Source organism: Nicotiana tabacum, chromosome 10, assembly GCF_000715075.1.
Source record: "Nicotiana tabacum cultivar K326 chromosome 10, ASM71507v2, whole genome shotgun sequence".
NCBI lineage: Eukaryota > Viridiplantae > Streptophyta > Magnoliopsida > Solanales > Solanaceae > Nicotiana > Nicotiana tabacum.
The window spans coordinates 42,496,266-42,518,548 of NC_134089.1; the positions used below are offsets into that span (position 1 = coordinate 42,496,266).

Genomic DNA, 22,283 nt, shown 5'->3' on the forward strand with positions numbered 1-22,283 from the left:
GTATTCTGTCGAAGGAAATTTTTAGCAAATTCCTATATTTCTGTATTTCATCTTGATTTGATTTGCGCCATGTATGTACTTTTTTGGGGTATGTGATGTATTTTTTTTTTTTTGCACCATATATGTTTGACTATGTACCCATGCATACACCCTTGTAGTTGTGTTGTTTGTATTCTTGTATACACCTATGTATTTTTATATTTTGCCTTGGTTATATTTGTTGTACAACGAATACAGTTGTTACAGGTTGTATTAGTTGCGCGAATGAATACAGTTGAAATAGGTTGTATTCATTTGCACGAACGAATACAGGCATACAGACACCTTGAAACGGAAGATTTGCTATGAATGGTAAATATTGAAACAATAGTTGCGAATTGTAATTAGCTATGAAATTGTAGTGCTTTTTTAAATTTCCTCTAAAATATATAGAGAACTTCTGGTGCTTTTTTTCCCTTTTATTTTGTCTTATATAATATTGGATTTGTACGACCTTAAAGGAGCGACACAGAGAATTCATATAGCCGATTCAAGCTTATTTTGGATTGAGACATAGTTGTTACTGTTATATGCATAGCCATAAACGGGTAAACAAAAGTTAGAAATTTCTTACTTTAACTTGTTGTATAATGATGAACCAAAATTTATGCAAGTCAAGGATTCCATGAGTAATTCTTGGATAATACCATATGAATTGTAGCGATCTATGTTGGCTCTAAAGCATGAAATAGAATGTTAAATCAAAGCGGATTTTTAAAATCCATCCCACCTAATAATTATGGGGCTTACATTTTTAACATGTCAAAAGAACTCTAGCAACTAAAACAAGGTTTACTACTCGTTGTATTACTTCTAAAGCAGATGACAAATAACTTCTTTTTTTTTCCCTTGTTGCTCATCTATCAGACCTGAAAAAGTTCAGACGTTAATAACTCAACAATTTATTGTGGTTGGTGGGGGTGACCAATGGAAGTGCAGATAGGTGTAAAAGCTAAAGTAAACTGAAAAAGAAAAAGTTAAAAAATTGAACTGCAAGTGTAGATAAAAGACCAGAAGAAGAAAGTTTTAGTTCCAAAAGGGGAAATGGCATCTCATAATCAAAACTTTATACTTATCATTTTGATTTCATGGCTCATGTTTCAATCTCCTGTGTCTTCGCAAGACAAGGTTAACTTGTCCTTGTACTATGAATCCTTGTGTCCATATTGTGCTGACTTCATTGTGAACAAGTTAGCAAAGGTTCTTGAAACAGATCTTGCATCAATTGTCAATCTTAGGCTTGTGCCTTGGGGTAATACTCAAATTGCACCCAACACCAGCTGGATTTGCCAGGTTTCATTTCTTTTCTCTCTTTAAATTTCTCAAAAATAGCAACTTTCACTTGCACTCCTTTAATTTGCAAACTTCAGCTTAATTATGAAAACTTTCATTTGTTTGGTTATTTCCCTACTTTCTTAACGTAAAGTTTGCTTAGGCCTTATTCATGTGGGTGAGACACCTTAAACCAAGGGGGTCATTCAACACTGTTTCGCCAAAATTTCAGTACTTAATACATATAATTCTGAGTATTATTTTTCTGGAAAACAAAATGTATATTTACAACAGGTGGACCACCTTCTGAGAATAATACAAAGCATACATTAACTTAGGACAAGAAGCAGCAGCAACAACAACAACCCAGTAAAATGTGGGGTCTGGGGATCGGTACGATGCACGCGAACCTTACCCCTACCCCAAAGGAGTAGAGAGGTTGTTTCCGAAAGACCCTCGGCTCAAGAAAACAAAAAGACAAAAGGAGACAATATTAGTATCACCACAGAAATCATAGGAAAAATAGGAACAACATAAATCCAGAAGAAAGATGCAAAGTAAAGGCGATAGCTAGTAAATAGGTCCTGCACTGAAAAGCGAAATAGCAAGACATAACATTGTCACTAGCTATCTTAGACAAAAACCCTACCAGACTAGTCTCACAAAGGTACGAAGTAAGTCAAGACTCAACTACCTCCTAACCTACAACCCTAATACTCGACCTCTACATCTTCCTATCAAGTGTCGTGTCCTCGGAAATCTGAAGCCTCGTCATATCCTGCCTGATCACCTCTCCCCAATACTTCTTAGGCCGTCCTCTACCTCTTCTCGTGCCCTCCACAACCATTCGCTCCCACCTCCTTACCAGAGCATCTGGGCCGGAAAATTTCGCTAAGTAATTTAATATTTCGTGGTGCCAAGGTAGGCTAATTATTTTATTTTGTGTGCAAACAGGGATTATTAATATGATGGATATCAATTGGATATGGTACTAAGTGTATAAGTCATATTATAAGTGATTTGGGGTCTAAGGAGAGGCCTAAATCTAAGCCAAGCTGGAAAATTACATGATAGACTAAAATTCCAAATATGTGCGCACAAGACCAAACTTTGGACGAGCATATCTACATATATATAAAGATTTATATGATGCAAAACCTATCAAATTAAAGCCCTTTGAGTCTAGTTTCCAACGCATCAAATCGTTCCTCATTTGGATATGTATACAGAAAGTTATGACCATTTTATTGGATCTATGTCCTATGCGCGGCCAGATGCGCGGTCGCACATATTTGAAAGTTTCTGCCTTGTGCACGCGGCAGATGCGCGATCGCGCACATAGCAGCCCTATAATACCCCCAAGACCGGGTATGGAGGGTCTCTAAGTCATTTTTTGCGCTAGGGCTTGCTCCATCAAGGGGAATCCGTTCCATATTTCCCTCCTATGAACCAAGGTAATGTTTTTGGAGTATTTTAAGTTGATTTCTACTCCTAAACACTTATATTAACAAGGATTAATCTTGAAGATCCATAGATTTCCATTTCAAATCCCCAAATTGGTCAAGAACACTATAAATGGGGATTCTCAACATTCTTACTACAGAAGGTATGTTTACCATCTCTAACTACTCTATGGTGATTATTTATGTATGAAACATATGTTAGGACTTATGGGATGGTGATTGGAAGCCATAAGTGTCTAACCTAGGTTGTGTTGGTTTTGTAAAGATTGTGAAATGGGTTAATTAAGGAGATTGATGGTTTGGGTGTGAATTGTTGGGCATGCATGTGCTAACGAAAGTTGTTGGTAGCTTAAAGATGATGGTATGGGAGGTGGTTGTTAGGTGAGGAAATTCCATTAAAGGTGGTTGTAGAAAGATATACACATTAGATGTTTGATAAAAAGTCTAAATGACTTAAAGTATAGAAATCTTACTAATATTGGTACGAATGTGTTGCATTGTTGTAGATTGAAGTTGTTTAGTGTGGTGGACGTTATAGTATTATTAAGGAAAGCTCGGACAAGGTATGTATGAATAAACTCTTCTTTTAGAATTGAACCCCAAAATATCCATGTAAGCCCCAAATTTCTCACTGTAAATTGAATATTCCGAATGAGCTTGTTTCAAAAGATATCGATGTTCATTATGTAATTCAAATGCTCTTGTGAGGTTGTGCTCTTATTGGATGAATGAGTTCAAAGTATGGGTTTCATGTCCAAATGCCTTGACGTCAAGTTGTGTTTCAAATGAAAACTAATGACAATCGTGTAAGAAAAACTCAATATGCTTGAGACCATTAATTGCTCATATGTGTGTCTAAAGCCTTAATTGAAAATGTCTTGTTGTTGATAATTTGCTAGGATGCTTGAATATGAAATAAGAGAATTGGGGAAATAGAGTGTGGCCAACAAGCCAAGAACTTAAGTTATATTTGTGACTAGTGCTGCCAATGAAATGAGAAGATGTGAGACAGATTATGAAATGAGCCTCGACGTGATTATTCATGAATGGTTCAAAAATAGAATTGCCTAAAAGCTTTTGTACTCAATTTATGCCCACAAGTGGCTGTTTTAAATAATGCTTCGCTTTATAAATATATCAAGTGTGATTTGGGTCATTTTACACTCAGGTATTGAAATTGTATGTTGTCATTTCTAGGAAAGAGAATTGCAAAGATAAATGGCGTATTGATTGTTTATGATCTTGATGTATGTTTCTCTTGCTGGTTGGTATGCCTCATTCTTTGGGAAGAAGCCTTTTGTGCTTAAACTTTCCATTACTAATGAATTTGAGGATTATGATTTTCGAAATATTCTATATGTTGATATTTGATAATGATCCTTGAAAACAGAGAGGTGAAAGTGTGGAACATGAAACACGACCAACGTGCCAAGTGAAATAATATAACGGCGGTTGATGTCTCGTATGAGATGGCCTAGCCGATTGGGCCGTGATCGGACGCCATGTCGTACATATGGTGGTGACTCTATTGGAAGTTGGAATTGAAATTGTAATTGTGGTTGATGTCTCTTATGAGAGGGCCTAGCCGATCGGGCTGTGATAGGACGTCATGCCGTACACATGGTGGTGATTTTATTGGAAAACTGTAATTGAAATCGTGATTGTGGTTGATATCTCAAGTGAGATGGCCTAGCCGATCGGGCCGTGATCGGATGCCATGCCGAACACATGGTGGCAATTGTGCTGGAAATGATAATCGAAATTGTGGATATAGTTGATATCTCAAATGAGATAACCTAGCCGAACAGGTCGAGATCGGACTCCGTGTAAGAACACGGTTGTATTGTGGATTGTGGCATATCGGTATTAAACGTTATTCAAATGAATAATAGGGAAATTGACTTGAAAACTTACGTGACCCTTATTTGATGTTTTGCTATTGTTTGAAGCTCCTACTGAACTGATAATTATTTCCTCCTTGCATTACTGTTTATTCTATTAAGATGGTGATTTAGCTTTACATACTAGTACTATTCTATAGTACTAGCGTCCCCTTTTGATGGGGACTCTACATCTTTAAATGAATGTAGGTGTTTCCATAGACGACAAGGTTGATCGTAGCTAGTGGCGCATCCTCTTCCCAGCAGACTCGGTGAGCCCCATTCCATCTCGGGGTCATGTCATGTACTGTATCTTTTGTTCATATTTTTACCACATTTTGAGGTATAGCCGGGGCCTTGTTGCCGGTATTTTTATATTACTCTTCATTTGTATTTAGAGGCTCCGTAGACAAGTTATGGGTAGTGTTTGATATTGGGAATTGAACTAGAAATATTGGTATTTGGCAAACATATTTTTCATTATATCTATAAACTCGAACTATTTTGGAAATGTTGAATGATGCTATTAATGGGAATGAAATGGAAGTGGTTAATAAAATATTTTTAGTGTTTGATTAATGGAGTACATCCCCTCTTTATTGATGGATGAATTTGGGTAGAATGAAATTTAACAGGCTTGCTCAGTCGGGTTTACTCGGTTGAGCGCTGGTCGCGCTCCTCAAATTTTGGGACATGACACATCTGAGCCTCGCTTCCCACATCTTGTCATCAATGGGATCCACGTGCACCTTCTTCCAAATATCATCATTCCTAATCTTATCCATCCTAGTGTACCGCACATCCACCTCAACATCCTCATGTCTGCTACTTTCATCTTCTGGATATGTGAGTTCTTAACAGGCCAACACTCAGACCCATACATTATGGTCGGTCTAACCACCGCTTTATAGAACTTACCTTTGAGTATCGGTGGCACTCTATTGTCACACAGGACTCCAGATGCTAACCTCCATTTCATCCATCTTACTCCAATACGGTATGTGACATCCTCGTCGATCTCCCTTTCCCCCTGGATAACTGACCCAAGGTACTTTAAGCTGCCTCTACTTGGGATGACCTGTGATTCAAACCTCGCATCCACGCCCACTTCCCATGGCTCAGCGCTGAACTTACACTCCAGGTATTCCGTCTTCGTCATGCTCAACTTGAAACCCTTAGACTCAAGAGCATGTCTCCAAACTTCCAGCCTCTTGTTAATACCGGCTCACAATTCATCAATCAGAACTATGTCATCGGCGAATAGCATGCACCATGGTACCTCCCTTTGAATATGGTGTGTTAACGCGTTCATCACCAGAGCGAATAAGAACGGACTGAGCGCAGAACCTTGGTGTAACCCCATTACAACCAAAAAATAGTTAGAGTCGCCTCCTACTGTTCTAACCCGAGTCTTAGCCCTATCATACATGTCCTTAATCGCCATACTGTAGGGACCCGACACACCTTTTGACTCCAAGCATCTCCTGAGAACTTCTCTAGGAACTTTATCATACGCTTTCTCTAGGTCAATAAATACCATGTGCAGATTCTTCTTCCTCTCTGTGTCAGTTTCACCAACCTCCTAACAAGGTGAATAGCTTCTGTAGTAAAGTCTTAAAACCCCCATAGCCCCAGACTCAAACCCGCGTACAAGTTTGATTGCGAGATTGACACCACTTATGCTAAATCCTGCGTTCCCCACTCATTCTAGCCAAAACTAATAGGCTCCCGCTTCTATTTTGATTTTATAAGTATTCCAATGAAGAACTCTCTGCAAATTCTGTCATGTTCTATGTCTTGTTTTGTCTTGCCTTTTTAAAGATCATTCTTGTTTGCATTTCAATTTGATGATTAAACTAACATGCAGCATGGACCAGCGGAGTGTCTGCTAAACACAGTGGAAGCTTGTGCTATCAAGGTTTGGTCAAATCTGGTAACACCTCAGACACATACTATAAAATAAAGCGTTTTGAAAATAGTCAGCATTATACGAGTATAAGAACAATAGGTTGTTACATGCATATTCAGTTCATAACTCAATATTTCCTAATTCCACAAGATGTTGATGATACAGGAAACACATTTCAAGTTTATAAATTGTGTAGAACGATTACATCTGGAGAACAGGCAGTCCTCGTGGCAATCTTGTTTTTCTGCAACTGGTTTGAGCCAAACTCCCATCAAGAATTGCTATAACAATGGGCTTGGATATCGGGTAAGAACAAAACTTTGTTCTATTGTTTTAATATCTACTTAAGTAGAAATTAATAATTTCCTAATGTATATGAACTCACAGCTAGAGAAAGCATATGCAGATGAAACTGCAAGCCTGAACCCCAATCACAGGTTTGTACCATGGGTGCTAGTAAATAACCAGCCTCTTCAAGAAGTTAGTACCTCAATCTCTCTGTGTTTCGTTTCCATTCGTCGTATTGACTACGAGCAATATGGATGAAGATATTCTACTAATTCTGGCTGCAGGATTACCAGAATTTTATAGCATACATCTGCAGAGCTTATAGAGGGCGCAATATACCACAAGCTTGCAAAAACAAAGCACTTGAGATCAATAAAATAAACGTGCCAGACAGTACTGGTCCTCGAGTCTGCTTTAGAGGATAACCAAAACCAATTGCTGAATTATGTAAAGAGTTGCAGTGTTTAGAGCGTGAAGTAGCAAGTTGTTTCTTGACTGCACAAATTGTACCAACTTTTAATGAGCTTTGTATTTTTCAAGCAACGATGTAACAAGTGTTCATACGAATTGAATAAATGGACTTCTATAACCGTATTACTAATATTTGCAAGAGAGTACTACTCGAGGTTTTCTTGATGACTTTTGCCTAAATATCGGTTACAGAAAATGATTAATATTGTGGAATTCTTTTCAGTGAGGTTATAGAAGTGAAGGAGATAATTTCGAATAAAAAGACGACAAAGAAAGCAAACAACCTTTTACGACTAGCTGCCCATATCTTTTCACAACACATTACTACATTCAATATTTCAGTAATTGAAACACAAAAGAGGAGAGGTGAATTAGAGCCCGTATGGATTAGCGGATTTGAAGTAGCTGATAAGCATTAGATGTTGAAAAACACTTTTAAGTGGTGAAACTGATTTAATAAATAAGCAGTTATGTATTTGGGTACAAGTGCTGAAATTGATAATAAGTTGCTGCAGTATTTGATAAAAAAGTGTTGATAAGCTCTTTTTCTGTTAAAATGACTTAAATAACCTTAGAACTGTTTACACTTATAAGGGCGTAATTTCTTCAAAATTTTAGATTCCAGATCGATTCAAATACAAAATATTCTATTTGTCATTTTATTTTAAACTTAGGTAAGATAATTTTTATGATAAATATAATTTATTTTATGATAAACATATAATCATAAGTTATAAAAATAATTAATAAATTGACAAAAGTTCCTCAGTAAAAAATAAACCTAAATATGACAAATTATTTGAAGAGAAACAAACATTGTCTTTATCACTACAACACTTCGAAAGCAATACACCAAAAATTTGATATGTCCTCACTTATAGGGAGGGGAGAGGTTTAGGTTGAATACTTGAGATAGTGAGTATCGATGTAGGAGTTTTGTTCTAAAAAGGAATATTTTAAGGATAAAATAGTAAAAATCTTGGTCAAAATTAAAGTGCTTATAAGCTAAAAATTCATAAGCGGGGGGTGACCAGTTTATGGCGTTTGACTTATTTTTGACTTATAAGCACTTTTAACTTTACCAAATGCGTAGATAAGCCGAAAAATGCTTATAAGTTAGTTTGACCAGCTTATAAGCTTAGCCAAACACCCTCTTAGTCAAAAAAAATCTAGGTGGCTAATTTTAATAGTCGACTCTTTTCCCTGCAGACACTAGGTTAAAGCAAATAACAGTAATGAATATTTATGCAAAAAGAAATAAATGAGGCACAGAGTTTTATACTAGTTCATTTATCAGCGTGGTACCTATATCCAATTTCCTTCTCTTAGTTTTTCGAAGATAATTTGTTACAGCAGTCGTGGTTTTCTTTCGTTCACCACAAACGATGTACAGTTGAAGATTTTTCAAGTTCTTGATACAACCTCTTGACTATTTCCTATTTCTTTCTATCTTTTATGACACTGGCAAACTCAAGAATACAGTATTTTAACTAAGAACCAAAAAGATATAAAGAGCTTGTGTATTGAAGTTGCGTGTTTTTTCTTCTTTTCTGAGTTCTTCTTATAGGTCAGTCTTGAGTTATTTAAGTCACTTAAATCTTCATTGTTGACAAGCAAGATTGAAACATATCCATTGATTGAGGCAAGACATTTTCGAAGAGATTTGACCCAAGGGATGCCTCTGAATCTAGTCAATAGATTTGGTTCGGATTCATATGCCAAACTCGCGTTCCTTCTTTGTGTTTGCCACATCTTCAGGAGGGATTTCCGGACAGTTAGTTGATTGACAGTTGATCATTCGATCTTTTTTCATTAGTAAATGCATCTTTTATCTGTTGAGTTGTCTGATTGATACTACTTTGAGTTGTCTGATGAGCATCAAGCATAATACGAATACCCAAAACAATTGATTCCAAGTCGTCTTTATTATTAACAAAAAGATTTGCATGGAATATTCTCACAGATTCTTCATGTATAGTATTTCCAATAGTGTCAAATAGAGGAGACAAACGTTGAAAGTCAAAAATTGAGACAACATCAGAGAGAATATCCTTCATAAGAGAGAGATATATTGTACACCAATATGCCATGGACTTTGATTGTAAGATTGAAACTTTAATCTATGTTGGTCCATAGAAGATCAACTTGTCTTCAGGCCTAAAACTATTACTCTCTAATTTTTCCTTTTTGAATGCAGACCTTTTTGGGATTTGGTCTATGGGTCTTTCACCATCCCCTTTCTTTCTCAAAACTTGATCTTCAGATGAGTTTCTACTTCCATTGTCGGTATAGATTGCTTATGTTTCGCATCAATAGAAGCCCCATGAGAAGAACTACTAGTGTACGATTTGACTTAGCAGCTGATAAGTGTGGATTTCAACCACTTATTAATACCTTCTTGCTTTAGTTTTAGTTTGAAAGTATTGATTTATGTTCCCAAAACTAATAAAATTGTGCAAATTATAGTAATATTGGAGAATTGGACTTCAATGAAGAAATCTAACTCAAAAAAGAGTGTTCCGGCTTATAAGGCAAGAAGAAGCACAGTAGGCCAAAAGTGCAGTCCACAAAAGTAATTCTACGGCCGCAAAAGAAAGCGCGGCAGAATTCTCTATGCGGCCGCAAAACTGATGTTGATGCTCAGATGACAATTGAAGTAAAGTGTGGACTGCATACAATTTTTGTGACCGCAAAATATGGTCGCACTGACAAGAATTCATCAAGTTTAGAAAGTTTACAAAACGACCAAGTATGAAGTCTTGCCAAGAGTGCAACTGCAAAAGGAAAAGTGCGGTCACAAAAGCTGAAGTGCAACCACATACCAAATTGTGTGGCCGCCAAAGTCTTCAACCTGCAGAGCCAAGTGAAGTGTGGACCGCAACTTCACCCCTAACTTCGGTGAAGGGTGTGCAGAGTTTCCTAGGCCATGCGGGTTTTTACCGGCGCTTTATCAAAGATTTCTCTAAAGTGGTGAACCCATTGTGCAAGATCCTTGAGAAGGATGCCAAGTTCAATTTCAATGATGATTGCATGAGGGTTTTCGAACTCTTGAAGTTCAAGTTGACAACTACTTCTATTATCACCACTCTAAATTGGAGTTTGCCTTTTGAACGCATGTATGATACAAGTGATGTAGCGGTTGGACCTATTTTGAGGTAATGTATTAACAAAATTTTCCACCCGGTATACTATGCTAGTAAGTCCATGAATAGTTCCCAAATCAATTATACCGTTACTGAGAAATATCTCATTGCTATTGTGTTTGCAATTGAGAAGTTCTGTCTGTACTTGATGGGTGCCAAAGCTATTATCCACACGGACCATGCGATGCTTCGTTATCTTATGAGAAAAAAGGATTCCAAAGCCCGGTTGATGAGATAGGTACTCTTGTTACAAGAATTTGATATTGACATCCAAGATAGGAAAGTTAGTGAAAACCAAGTACGGACCACTTGTCTCATTTGGAGGAGGAGGGGAGGCTGCATGATGGCCTTGAAATCAATGAATCCTTTCCCGATGAGCAACTTTTGGAAATTTTTATGAAAGAGATGCCATGGTTCGCAGATTTGGCAAATTTTCTTGTGAGTGGAATCATTCCGGATGAGTTCTCTTCAAACCAAAAGAAAAAGCTCAAAAGAGATTGTTAAGATTATTATCGAGATGAACCATACCTTTTTCCGAATTTGTACGGATGGGGTGATTAGGAGGTGTGTGCCGAAAGAAGAGCAAGGTGATATTCTTGGGGTTTGTCATTCTTCACCATATGGTGGTCATCATGGTGGAGCACGAACGGCGGCCAAGGTTCTTAGTTGTGGTTTCTATTAGCCTACATTTTACAATGATGCTAGTAATTTGGTGAAAAGATGCGATGAATGTCAATGGGATGGTGGAATCTCAAAGAAAAATGAAATGCCTCTCACAACTATCTTGGAGATTGATATTTTCAATGTTTGGGGCATTGACTTTATGGGTCCTTTTGTGAGCTCTTGTGGAAACACTTACATCTTGGCCGCGGTGGATTATGTGTCCAAATGGGTTGAGCCCGTCGCCTTACCGAACAATGAGGTGAGAAGTGTAGTGGTTTTATGGTAGAAGGATATTTTTACAAGATTTGGTACTCCAAGCACAATCATAAGCGATGGGGGGTCACACTTTTGCAACAAAGCTTTTGACACTTTACATAGCATGTATGGTGTTACTCACAAGGTCACAACTCCCTATCACCCACAATCTAGTGGGCAAGTAGAAGTCTCTAATTGGGAGATAAAGAGTATCTTATCTAAAATGCTGAATGTTAATCGGATGGATTGGTCCAAGAAGCTTGATGATGCGTTATGGACTTATCGGACGGCTTACAAAACACCTATCGGAATGTCTCCATACCGGCTAGTGTTTGGGGAAAGCTTGTCATTTTTCAGTGAAACTAGAGCACAAAGCAATTTAAGCTCTAAAGAAATTGAATCTTGATTAGGATGTAGCCGCTAACTTGCGAGTTAAACACTTGAATGAATTGGATGAGTTCTGGTACCATACATATGCGAGTTCATTCTTATACAAAGAAAAGATGAAATTTCTTCATGACAAATACATTTGGAGCAAAGAATTCAAGGTGTGTGATCTTGTATTGTTGTTTAATTCAAGGTTGAGAATGTTTCTTGGGATGCTAAAATCCAAGTGGAGTGGTCCATTTGAAATTATTGGTGTGACACATTTTGGTGCATTAGACTTGAAGAACAAAAATAATAAAGTATTCCGAGTCAATGGTAACCTGGTGAAGCACTACTTGGGCAAGGTTGGGGATAACCACATGGTGGCGGTTATTTACTTCACTTGAGGATGCTTTGACATTGCGTCGTGCTACGATGTTAAATCAGGCGCTTCTTGGGAGGCAACTCATGTCCTTTTTCCTTTTTATTTTGTAAATTAGATGTCATTTGTTGTTCTAACTTGATTTGAAGTGTGTTGTAGGATTGAGTGTTACATACAAGCAGGGTGGACTAAAAATGGCTAAGTGTTGAAGGAACTGCGGGCTGCACTTTAATTGTGCGGACTACAGAATTTCATGTGTCACAACAAAAGTTCTTGTGTGGTAGCATATTTCATATGTGGACAACACAATTGGAGGCTTGCCAAAGTTTCAAAATGTAATCTCTGAAGTTTGAGTCTATGAGTCAGAACAAATCTGCAACCACTAGAGGAGTTGTTCGGCTGCACTAAAAAATGTGCGGACCGCACATGAGGTTCAGAGAAGGTAGGCCCAAGTGAAAGAGTGCGGACCGCACTTGGAATTGTGCGGCTGCACTCGATCTCTTTTCCTCTTAGCAACTCTAAGTATAAATAGAGGTTTTGATATTATTTTACACTTTTCACCCTCTTCATAATCATTGTTGCTCTATAAGTTTTTACTGAGAGATTTTTACTGCCCATCAATACACATACATGTGCTTACACATTTTGTGCACTCATTCTATCTTGTATGCTTCATTTCATGTTAATTTTTGTGTTAGTTTAATTTTTGAAATTCTAGTTTCTTTTTAGGTAATCTATTATTAGATTTCATCTATGTGTTCATATAGGGTAGATCTATACTAGGTAGTTGATAATACATGCTCTAATGGGTTGGGTTAGTAAGATTTCATGTTTATACCATGTTGTCATACCGATTTGTACAAGTAATTGCAAAATTTAAGTAAAAAAATGACTGTCTGTTCGTAAAATTTGAAATTTGGGGTCGCACTTCAATTTGTGTGGTCCGCAGTTAGTTGTATTAGGAAACTTGAGAAGGCATGCATTTCTGCAATCGCACATTAATTGTGCAGATCGCAAAATTTTGAGAGAGGCTGCATTTTAGTCAGCATAGTCTATCAGAGGTATACCTCTTGAGAAATAACATGTGTGGACTACATTGAAAATTCAGCGGACCGCAGATGTATTCTGCGGCCACAAAAATGCCTCCGCACTATTTTCAGAGAAGAGGCTTCTGAGCCTTTGAAGTTTATTGTCAGAAGCGCGACCATACTTGCAATTGTGTGGTCCGCACTCCCTATCTGCGGCCGCACATAAAAAATTTGCGGACCGCAGTTCCCATTTCATGCAGCATGTTATTTATGTAGTAACCTCATTGTGTCCACAATATTCTCCCTTGCCTACGTAAGTTTTGACTGTATTGAATGATGACTTGCAACTAATAATCCTCTTTGCTTTAATACAGACAATGGTTCGATCGCGAGGCTGCGACGAAACTACAAAAGGTGGAGGTGGCACTTCTAAGGGTCAAGGTAGAGGTACACTGCCCCTTAGTCAGCCCAAAACTATTAGGAAGAAGGCCAAAACAGGCAGAGGGAGGGGTACAGACCTCTTTGAGTCTAGCTCTTATGTCCTGTTTAGGGAAGCTTTTGAGGGAAACTCCACGTTTATTCCGGAGAAGCGGGCAGTTGCACAGTTTAGGCCATATCGGCGATTTGAGACCATGAATGAGACCTCTTCATTTCACAGCACTTCTGAGGGTTCGGAAAGTGCTAGCCAGACTTTTAAGCCAGCAGTTATTCCAGAGATGGATGCGTAGATTATTCAGGATGTCCCTGATGATGGTAGAGGGGGAGAGGGTACATCCACTAGTGTGGAGAGATCAAAGAAGAATGAGATATGGGAAGCCAAATTTGTTAGCTTGGCAACCTTCACTGACTTTTGAATATGGTGGCCCACGAGACCCTTAACCCTTGAGAGGCAGTTTTTGTTGAGGGATCTGGATAAATACATCCATACAGTGCTGAGATAGTTCAGATCGAGAAAAGGTTGGACGTTTTTCACTGAGAGAGTGGTAGATGACAAGGAGCACCTTGTCATCTACCACTATGCCAACATTTCTCACATCCGCAAGGGGATAAAGGTGACCAAGGTACGCAACCTCAAGGTGAGGTTTGATCAGTACATGTTAAATACGTACTTGGGGTTTGAGGACTTAGAGCTGAAAGAGTACCTAGAGATGTGTGCTATGAAAGAAGAAGTCCGAATGTGGTTTGCGGAGATCTTAGCACCACTAGGACCACCTTTACCGTGGATCACTCTTGGGGTTCCTATTCAGTGGAACACATTAAGTTTTGAGGCAAAGGGTTGACAGACATTTGTATGTAGCAGACTTGACCCAAGATAGAATGAGAACATCTTGCCTATTCCCCGTGTAGTTGTTGTGGCTTCTATCATGGCCCACCCAATCAATGTGGGTGTCGTGATGTCGGTTAACATCACATTGGTAGCACAATAGACCAACACGGCCTACCCTTTTCCACACACTATCAAAGAGTACCTTACAGATGCAAAGGTAGAGCCAAGAACATATGATACAAAGGTGAAGATAAAGAAGCCATTTTACTGGTACTCGTTGACGGATCCGACCAACCCCAAAAAAAGAGCTCAGTCTTCTACCACCACAGGCTAGTATGATGAGACGAGCGTGGTAGTATTGTTGCATAGCAGGCATCCACTCATGCACCACAGGTTCCCACTGATTTTGGTGAGAAGCTGTGCAAGGTCCTAGAGAACCAGAAGTTGATCATGAACACTCTGGTACAACATGGGTCAGTTATTGAGGACTTGACCAAGGAGGTAAAGAAGCTGAGGAAGTCCCAGGCCAGCAAGAGATCAGTTGATAAGCTTAGGAAGGAGGTGACATGACTTGTGACAGTTGGGTATTTTCCATATGACATGCTACTTGACCCAGACTAGGCTACCCTAGATCCATCTGCACCGGTTGCACTAGCTGGCTAGTCTGATGAGCCATGCCTTACTACCAACACTGCTGAAGTAGTGCGTGCGATGTTGATACTCCTACCACTCCCAGATATGATGATGATGAAATACAACCGGCTGACCCAATGGGAGATGATGTTGTTGGGGACACTGAGATGTCCAAGGATGCTTATGGAGTTTCTTCGCCCTCTCTTTTTCACTCCTATTTTGTTAAACATTGGAGACATTTCTTACTTTTATTCCGGGGGGGGGAGTGGAGTTTATTTGATTGACACATTTGCATACATTCGTATTGTAATAAGTGGATGATTCTGTTTCTTTTCTTATTTTTAGTTTATCTATCTTTAGTTAGTTATTACTCTCATTAGCTTCTTTAATTTTCCACTTTGGTTTTTGTTTTGTTAGTAGTTTCTTTTTATGTTTTTCGTAGTAGTATAGATAATAAGCCTTTGGTTTTCTTAATGCCATGGTTCTTTCCAAAGATATTTTCATATGAAGAGGGTGACTCTTCCCGGGGATGGATGGCGTGACAATCTTCTTAAGGGAATGAATCCGTTTTTGCATTTAGGTAATAATAATAACAATAGTAATGAATAAAAGGCCTAATCAAGTCATTCTCGAAAAACATGTTTTCATACTTCATTTGGTACCAACACACTTAACAACATGCTTACGGTTTGAAACAAGATTTTTGAAAGAAAATAGCTCTAGTTAGTGACTTTGCTCTAATTAGTGACTTTGAGACTCTTGAGTTGACTTTGGTAATCATTGAGTGGTTTATTGGACCATAGAGATCTTCAACTTGATTGTGGTTGTTGTAGGCTCTCGACTCTATCCTTTTTTACAGTCTAGTTGTATGAGTGGTGAGGTAATCTTTTGTTGCTAGTCCAAATACTTGTGCGAATGGTCTAGAACTTGCCCCAAATGTGCTTTAAGGCGAAATCCTAAGTTTGCATGGTTTGAGAAATTATTGTAGGCTCTCCTTGGTCCATTTGAGCTTTCTATTACCAACCAATATTGTTATCCCTAGTCAACCCCCTTTGATCTTTTAGCCTTTCTTATTTGGTAATCATGTTATAATCCTTTACCCGTTTTGTTGTAATCATCTCTTGGCACCCGGACCTTCCTTAACACTTTTGTGAAATAAGTAGCTTAAGACATAAGTTTGGGGGGGGGAGTTGAGAAATTTGAAAGAGGTATCAAGGCACCAAAAAGAGAAAAGAAATAATCTCTATGAAAAAAGAAGGCAAGAAAAGAAAAAAGAATAAAAAAATACCAAAAAGAGAATAAAAAGAAGGGTTGATGAAATAAAAAGGAGCTAATTATCTCTAGCATGAACATCAAGGGAGAAAAAAAATGAAATGAACAAGAAAGAGTGATGTCAAGTCTCTCAAACCCCCAAGAAAAAGAGAATACCTCTAAGAGTTGGTAAATGTGAGCCAAGAAATGAAAATGTGGAGTGCTTAAGTAAAGGTGTAACCACTTACTCATGTAGTATCCTATCCCAATCGAAAAACCTTCATTACAACCTGAAAGTAGTCCTACTTGATTTTGAATAGAGTGAACTTACATTAGTAGTGATCTATATGAGAGGCAAGCTTATGGTACTTGAAGTCGTACTTGTAACATTCTTTTGTAAGAGAAAAGTGAACCTTTATTGATCTAAAGAATTAGTACTAACTTTTGAAGTGGGCTTGGAAAATGGAAGGTAAAGGAGGAAGAGTTTGGAGTCCACCATGATCTACATGATAGAACAAGAGTCCTTGATGAGTAAAGTCAATTTTTGAAGCTCAAATGTCACATTAGAACTATATGTGCGTAATATGTGATTTGTCACCTTGTTGATAATGCATGAGTAGTATGGGTAATTGTTGGTCCCAACTGAGTATGAATAGCTTACCATTGACTCTTTGAAATGACCTTTCACTCCGAGGAGGTGAGAACTAATCAAAGATTTAAGTTTGAGGGAGTTGATAAGTGTGGATTCCAACCACTTGTTAGTACCTTCTTGCTTTAGTTTTAGTCCAAAAGTATTGAATTCTCTTCCCAAAACTAATAAAATTGTGCAAATTGCAGGAATATTGGGGAATTAGAATTTAATGATTAAATCTAACTCAAAAAGTAGTGTTTCCGCTCATAAGGCAAGAAGGAGCGCAGCAGGCCAAAAATGCGATATGCAAAAGTAATTATACGACCGAAGAAGAAAGCGCGGACCGCAGAATTCTCCATGCAGCCGCAGAAATGATGTTGATGCTCAGATGATAATTGAAGTAAAGCGCGGACCGCACACAATTTGTGCGGCCGCAAAATATGGTCGCACTGACAAGAATTCAAAAAGTTCAGAGAGTTTGCTAAACAACCAAGTATGAAGACTTGCCAAGAGTGCAGCCGCAGAAGGGAAAGTGCAGCCGCAAAAGCTGAAGTGCGGCCATAGATCAAATTGTGCGGCCGCCAAAGTTTTCAACCTGTAGAGCCAAGTAAAGTGCAGACTACACATGGAATTGTGCGGTCGCAGATCATCCCGAAAGAAATTTTTGTCATCGAATTCTTGGCCACTATAAATAGACGAGAATCACTTTTTTAGATTAAGTTTGGTAGTTTTTTGAGCTGTAGCCATTGTAGTTTACCACTTTTGATAATTTTTGACCAATTTGGGTTAAAAATACATTAGTTTATTATTTTAATTTGCTATTATTGCTTTATTCTTCTTTATTTTCTTCTATTTTCATTATAAGTAGCTAGATATTTTCTAGGGTTGTGACCCAACTCTAGTGGTGTAAATCTTATGGGTAATTAATCTAATACTTGTTTATGATGTGTAAACCTTATGCCTTGTTCATGCTTTAATTTTGGAATTAATGATTGTACGCTCATTTATACATGACCAACTTCAATTTAGTTTCAATTACACCGTTAATTAGTTTCAATTTAGTTCCAAATGCCACTCCTGTTGACAATTTCTTATTTATTAAAGTTATGGTAACTTATTTGTATTGGTGCTTCATGTATGTATCTATGACTTTTAACCAGTTGAATCATTTCTTCACCATTCTTCAAAGCTTCGAGCATGTTCATTTGCAAAAGCCAAATCGAAGATGAATGAAGAGAGAAATATCTATACAAATAAGAAAACTAGAGAAGAATGAAGCCTAAAAATGGATAATATTGGAGGCTAATATATTATTTTGTATATAAATAATAAATTGTATATGCTAATGTAATTTAGTAATAACCTCTCTACGAGGGGTAAATAAGTTTATAATATATAGTATAGATAAGGTAAAAATCTCTTTATATTTTGCCCATTTTTTTCTTCCTATACATTATTTGAAACTTATTTACCAAAATTGTCTTAATTTTGTATATTATCTGCCCTAAACAAGGATTACTTACAAATTATATACAGTCCATTATTAATTCCTTAAATTACGGAATTTAGTTATATCCTTTTCCTATTTTCTCTCCATTCCTCTTTTAACAAGACTCCTTCCAGTTGTGTATTACCTATTTTAAGCCATAACAAATGAAATTTCAGTTCAAAAAGGAAAAAGCATAATTGAGCGGATTTAAAGTTTTAGCAGATTTTAAATTAAATTCAATCTCACCAATTTTGCTCGGACCCTAACGAAACCCTTTTTTTTCGGTTCTCCTTCTTCTGGTGTGTCTTTGTTATCGAATACATAATTTGCAGTTTGTTTTGTGAACTCAAAATTGAAATAGCAATGCCTCTTTGAATAGACATATGAACAGACGTTTTATTTCTATTTCATATCTGGCTTAGTTAGGAGGCAAAAGATTGGGTCGTTTGGAACTCACTTATACCAAGGCCTTTCGAGTGAAAAAGATTAAATTCAATCGCCTCCAAACTTCGGATTCAACTTTGTATTAGTATTTTCAACAAGAATCTATGCTACCCAGTTAATTTCTCACACAAAATTTAAATCTCACATAAAACTCAATTTCTCCGAAGTCCGATGATGATGCTTTTAATATGAAACTTGAAAATCATTCAGTTCCCATCAATATTCAAGTTTTTCCGTTCAAAAAAATATGAATCAATACACATAAGTCGATTGGAATTCATTCTCTACTTTTCTTTCCTTAATAAATCAATTGAGAAAAAGAACAATGTATGGTACATCAACATACAAATTAAAAACAAATTTCATACAAATTTAATGCAAGTTTGAATATCTACAACAACATACATAGTAAAGATAAATTTCATACAACGTAATTAATTATATATTATACAACTTATTACAACTTATCTACAACTTTCATACATTATTTCTATATATTTAAATACAACTACAATATCATACAACTTAAATACAATTTTTATACAAATGTTATACAATATATCTTTTATATATTTTGTATCTGATTTATATACAGTAAAAATAAATTTCATACAACTAATTAGATATTATACAGCTTATTTATAACTTATCTACAACTTTCGTACATTATTTCTACCTAGTTAAATACAATTACAATATCATATAACTTAAATACAATTTTTATACAATATGTCTTTTGTATATATTTTGTATCTGATTTATATATATTTTGTCTATGGTGTGTGTTTCTTCCTCTCTAAAATTCCAATCAAAACTTACTCTCTTAATACAATTTTAATATATATCAATAACTTTATGTAAAAAGATAGTATTGATAACTTAAATATAAATTTTATACAATGATTCATATATTATACAACTATTTTTCAACTTTCATACAATATTCAAATAAAAATAATATATAACTACAATAGAATACAATTTACATATAACTATAATACAACTTTACTATAATTTTGTAAGTATATTGTATTTCAATCTGAAGTTTAGCCAAAATCAATTCTAATCTTCACCAAAACACCCTCAAAATTGAGATATAAACTACAAATAATATTCCCAATTGTTTGCAACAACACCCAATCCAAACAAATAATGGTTTTTGAAAATTCAAATTCGATTTTAAAGCTTCAAAACTTTTTAATGGTTGTCAATGGTGGAGAGTCAAATACCTTCAAAATTTATAATCCTACGGAGAATTCGGAGAGATTAAAGTCTCCGCATATGTTATAGCCCAATTAAAACGAAGTGAATCTTCACGCTTTGCAATTTAACTTCCTTGAGTATTCGTCGTTTCAAATCATAAACTGATATTCCTTATGAGTCTTCAGGCTTTGCAAGAGAGAAAGAAAGACATATGACCAACTATAACGAATTGAATCTTCAGGCTCTGCAAGAGAGAGATGGAGAGAGAGAGACGGAGAGAGAGAGTGGGCAAGTATAAAGGGATAAGGAAATAACTGATATTCCTTATTCAATTCCTAATATAAAGAGATACTTATTTAATTTCTAAAGTGTATATAATTGGTAAATTGTATATGACTATATCATTAGATTGAAACTTAAGTAGGGAGGGTAATAATGTTTCAAATAGTGTATAGGAAGGTAAAAGTCCCATTTTTATATAGAAGAAAATTTTACCACCTTTAGATTTACACCCTATTTATTATAAATGAAGACCCTTTTAGAATATTATTTTCTATAGCTACCTTTTAGTTTTTATAGAAAAATATATATATTTATGATCACTTTCTACTTAAGCCATTAAATATACTGTCTAATATTTTTCTCTCTCATTCTTTCAGTTTATTCTCTCTCAAAATCACCGCATAGTATCTTATTTCTCTCTACATGATCTCTCCCTCACAACGCTATTGTTTTCCCCATTGTTGAACCACGATTCTCCTTTATTTGCAGGTTCTTTCTCTAGAGTGTTCTCAAACCCTAAATCTTGATTTGCTGGATTTCATCTCTGTTAACATGAGTTTCAAATGTCTTGATCAAAATTTCTAATATGAGTTGTATCTTTTTTCCAAAGTGGAGCGGACATAGTCTGTTCATAGCTGAATTGATTCTGAATGTTGACATGGAAGGGGAAAGGACATAGGAGAGAGTGGCAACGACTAATGAGATTAGGATTAGGTTTGGGGAAATAGGTTAAACCATTCACATATAACAATGGAATTGTATTTGCAGGTTCATCAACAACCATTAAATCCGAAAGGAGAACAAAAATACGCAATGATCCTAATTGTAGGTGTATTTATATGTATCCGGGTCCGCATACATTGTTTTTAAGTTTGTACAATGGTTTTTTCTTCTTGTATTTAGATTTATTTATATGCATTCAATAAAACATATACTAGTTTTTATTTGTACAGTGATTTTTGATGGTTGTATTTAGATGTATTTACATGTATTTGAGTTCATACAACAACATTTTTAAATACATTGTTAGTTCTATCATTTTGATGTTATTCATCAATTAGTTATGCATTCAATCTAACTATATTCATCTGTATTTTCAACCTAACTGTATCCATCTGTATTTAAAACAACAATACAATAAAATACAGTGAAATACTCTCAATACAAATATAAAATCAATGAATACAACCAATGAAATATACTCAATAAAGCAGTAATACCATGTATTATGAATATAAAAAATATTGTGAATATAAAAATAAATTTGAATACATAGAACACAACTGTTAGATACAACAGAATATAAGCACTAGGTTTATTATGAAGTATGCAAGCAGTAAGTTACTATTACAGGTTGTATCCGGTATAGTTACATGATGTATTCATATAAAAAAAATCAAATTTTAAAGTATTTCTGTAGATAATTATATTAATTCCGAGCAGAACCTCGAACAGTGTCAGAAAAAAACTCGAACCATATAAAAAAAAAGAGGGACGAAACTCTGAAGAATGCTTTATTTTTTTGGTGTTTAGCGTCTGATAAATCTTCTCATTTATTGGATTGATAATGTTGTGTGTTATAATTGATTTAGGTGAGTTATATTAGGAGTGTATCCCGTTAAATTAGCAGCTTTCCGTTGTTAAACAAATGAAGAGACCTATTATTACGTTTTATTTATGAATACATGGTATGAATACATGTAAATACAACGACTGACAACTGGACTGCCATGTTTTTAGATGATTTTTGCTACTGTATTCATAAATATAGTAGCTCGAATACATCGAATATATTACCATAACAACTGAAAGATAGCTACAGAAAGCAATTATGTATATGATAGATAGCTATAAAAAATTTATAGCCCGATAGTCATTTTACGAAAATTCCTAATTATAGAAACCAAAAGCCCAAAGGAACAAC

General features: G+C 36.1%; 1 protein-coding gene across 2 annotated transcripts; it reads left to right on the top strand.

Moving 5' to 3' along the window:
* The first annotated feature begins 849 nt into the window (after positions 1 to 849).
* LOC107816376 (gamma-interferon-responsive lysosomal thiol protein-like) lies at positions 850 to 7,452 on the top strand. 2 transcript variants are annotated; one of them, XM_016642085.2, is made up of 5 exons: positions 850 to 1,332; positions 6,522 to 6,572; positions 6,729 to 6,869; positions 6,951 to 7,043; positions 7,136 to 7,452. In XM_016642085.2, exons 1-5 carry the CDS (start codon positions 1,084 to 1,086, stop codon positions 7,274 to 7,276), a joined length of 675 nt encoding a protein of 224 aa, XP_016497571.1. In that variant the 5' UTR covers positions 850 to 1,083; the 3' UTR covers positions 7,277 to 7,452. The 2 variants fall into 2 exon arrangements, with proteins under 2 accessions (XP_016497571.1, XP_016497570.1); XM_016642084.2 differs by having other exon boundaries at positions 855 to 1,332; positions 6,522 to 6,587.
* The last annotated feature ends 14,831 nt before the right edge of the window (positions 7,453 to 22,283 follow it).

Bases quoted from the DNA above. Each gene is read 5' to 3' on its own strand.
- LOC107816376 (XM_016642084.2), top strand. From the start codon at position 1,084: ATGGCATCTCATAATCAAAACTTTATACTTATCATTTTGATTTCATGG. The intron at 6,588-6,728 runs GTAACACCTCAG...TTGATGATACAG, and splicing joins TCAAGGTTTGGTCAAATCTG to GAAACACATTTCAAGTTTAT. The intron at 6,870-6,950 runs GTAAGAACAAAA...ATGAACTCACAG, and splicing joins ACAATGGGCTTGGATATCGG to CTAGAGAAAGCATATGCAGA.